The sequence below is a fragment of the Nicotiana attenuata genome, unplaced genomic scaffold (genome assembly GCF_001879085.1).
Source record: "Nicotiana attenuata strain UT unplaced genomic scaffold, NIATTr2, whole genome shotgun sequence".
NCBI classification, from domain to species: Eukaryota; Viridiplantae; Streptophyta; class Magnoliopsida; order Solanales; family Solanaceae; genus Nicotiana; species Nicotiana attenuata.
The window spans coordinates 156,873-159,867 of record NW_017671391.1 but is presented as its reverse complement, the minus strand read 5'-3'; the positions used below and the strand labels follow the sequence as shown (position 1 = coordinate 159,867).

General features: G+C 37.2%; 1 protein-coding gene across 1 annotated transcript; it reads right to left on the bottom strand.

Annotated features, from left to right (window-relative positions):
* Positions 1–539: 539 nt before the first annotated feature.
* LOC109207995 lies at positions 540–2,115 on the bottom strand. Its single transcript, XM_019370994.1, has 2 exons — positions 996–2,115; positions 540–859 (listed from the first exon to the last, which is right to left on the bottom strand). Exons 1-2 carry the CDS (start codon positions 2,113–2,115, stop codon positions 540–542), a joined length of 1,440 nt encoding a protein of 479 aa, XP_019226539.1.
* Between the last annotated feature and the right edge of the window lie 880 nt (positions 2,116–2,995).

Below are 2,995 nucleotides of genomic sequence, written 5' to 3'. Positions count from 1 at the left end.
GAAAGCCAGAGGGAAAACAAGTTGAAGTTTGGTCAAAATAACAGGAATTTCTGCCTCTAGGATATCAAGATCTTCAATCGTCAAGCACTTAGAGTATATATTCTTGAAAAACTTTCCTAAGGCTATAATTGGATCACACACTTCCTCGGGTAGCAAACCACGTATAGCTACTGGAAAAATGTCTTGCAACATACATGATGATCGTGACATTTCAATCCATGTATCTTTTTCTCCTGTACGTTGACACACCTTGAAATGTTTGAGGAAAATGCATCAGGAACCTTCAGATTAGCTAAGAAACTGCATACCTTCAGCTTCTCTTCCGTGGACAATGCATAGCATGCTGCCGGTAACAAAATATTATTCCCATCCTCAATAGGATGCAATCTTTGTCTGATTCCAAGATCCATCAAGTCATATCTACTTTTCAATGTGTCTTTTGTCTTTCCAACCATATTCAGGACAGTTGATATAATATTATCGGACACATTTCTTTCGATGTGCATCACATCAAGGTTATGTTGTAACATAAGACTCTTTCAATAAGGCAATTGGAAAAAGATACTTTTCTTCTTCCAATTGTAAGCATTGCTATGAACATCAAGCTTTCTCTTTTGTCCTTTACCAAAACTCACATTACCCAAAGCTTGTAATTGCACAAGTGTTTCATCACCTGTTAAAGGGTTAGGTGCAACTCCCATTTCAACTTTCCCATCAAATAACGTCCTACTTCTCCGCCATGGATGGTCCATGGGAAGGAAGCGACGATGACCCATATAACACAACTTACTATGCAAGGAAGTCGATTGTGTATCTTTATGGCAACAAGGGAATGCAAGCTTGCCTTTGGTTGACCATCCTGAAAGTGATCGTCCACATGATAGCCACACGCATTAGAAAATTAGATTTTGAGTGTGCATCATAAGTCTCCACCCCGTCCCATCATTCTTTCAACTCTTCAATCATTGGTTGTAAATATACATCGATATCATTGCCTGGACACTTGAGGCCTGGAATAAGAAGTGTCATCATGAAATATGGATTTTTCATGCAATCCCATGGTGGCAAGTTATACGTAGCTAGTACGACTAGCCAAATGCTATGATTAGAACTCATGTTCCCATAAGGTTGGAACCCGTCACTCGCCAAACCTAATCGAACATTTCTTAACTCGGCTGAAAAGGTGGGATGCCGTGCATCAAAGGATTTCCATGTTATTGAGTCAGATAGATGTCGCAAGACACCATCATCAACATTTCCCTCCTTGTGCCACCTCATCTTTTTAGCTGTTTCTCTTGCCATGTACAATCTTTGAAGCCTTGGTTTGATTGGAAAATGCCGCAAGATTTTATGAGCTACTTTCTTTCCTCCGTGTTCTTCGGACTTCCATCTAGACTTACCACACTTAGGACATGCTTGGACACCGGCATAATCACGCCAATATAAAATACTATCATTCCGACATGCATCTATTTTGTTGTACCCCAAGCCGAGGTCACAAAGAACTTTCTTTGCTTCATAGAAAGAATTAGGCATAAAGGACCCCTCGGGAAGAAATTCTTTAAATAAGCTCAATAATGCATCCATCGATTTGTTGCTCCAATGGCTAAGACACTTCAAGTGAAGTAGTTTAACAACAAAAGACAACTTCGAGACTTTTTTACAATCAGGATAAAGTTCTGTCTTAGCATCTTCTAACAATTTGTAGAACTTTGTTGCATGTACATTTGGCTCTTCATTGTCCACGGAATTATTACTATTATTATTCTCCACATTCGTATATCCACAAGCATCGTGAATCATTTCAATAATATTATCCTCTTCAATGCTATCATCTTCTGCTTCATCACTAACTGCAGTATTAGAAGTTTCAGCTCTAACTAACACTTCTCCATGCAAGTCCCACACTTTATAAGAATCCCAGAAACCCTTCCTCAATAAATCTCCTCTTACACCAACCCTTACCTTGAACACAGTATTCATACACCCTTTACAAGGACACCGAATCATAGTGTTCACAGTTGGTTGACTGAATGCCCAATTAAGAAAGTTGTCTACTCCATCTCTATACCTTTGGTCGACTCTATTCCGAATATTCAACCAACTTTTATCCATCATATCTATTTTAAAAAATAAAAACATGAATTACCTAATTAAAAGGGGAAGGATGATAATAATCAAAATATCTATAATAACTAACATACCAAAGAAAGATGAACAAATCAAATCACTTATCAATAAAATGAGAATTATTGCAGCAATTTTTTCCTCTTAAAGATTTATGAGGTTTGCACGATAACCTCTTGAAACTCAAAGGAGGGGCCTATGCAATTTCGGTAAACTAGAGATGATTTGTTTGATACAATATTCACATTGTTACATCCAGCATAATAAGGCATCATCTAAATAGGAAACCAAGCATATTTTAGTATCAATAAGCATCATTTGGATATTATTCTAGACCAAATAAAGGATCACAAAAGTGAAGAATGCATGCCTTCTGATATTGTAAAAAGACATACAGAATACGGCAGCTTTCTTCAGCAAACTCTTTGAGGTCTCTCACTTTCATATATGTAATTAAATTCCCATTAATCCTATCATCACTTGCTAAAGCAATATCATATTTACCCCATGGCAACCCAAAGTCCTTGTTTATGATTGTGAATTCCCTTTAACTCGGTCTACATGCTCCACCTGGCTTCCACAGTATGTAAATTATACACATCGGACAGAGAGAAAGTCATATTCAAAGCATATATATGTACTGTTCCATAAATAATTTAAGGAGTTAAACAAACTGTTGCGACAGGGGACATAAGTGAAAGAACCTACGAAGCTCATATAATAATTCAACTGAATAGAATGCCGACATGTAAAACGTCTCTCAAGAAGAAGATTTTAACTTACCCAAGAAAAGAGATAGCTGAGATTCTGTCAAGACCGAGAATCAAAAATAACAACACCAAATACGCTTCAAATGATTCTTTCTGTG

Bases quoted from the DNA above. Each gene is read 5' to 3' on its own strand.
- LOC109207995 (XM_019370994.1), bottom strand. From the start codon at position 2,115: ATGGATAAAAGTTGGTTGAATATTCGGAATAGAGTCGACCAAAGGTAT. The intron at 860-995 runs GCAATGATATCG...GATCACTTTCAG, and splicing joins TCCAGGCCTCAAGTGTCCAG to GATGGTCAACCAAAGGCAAG.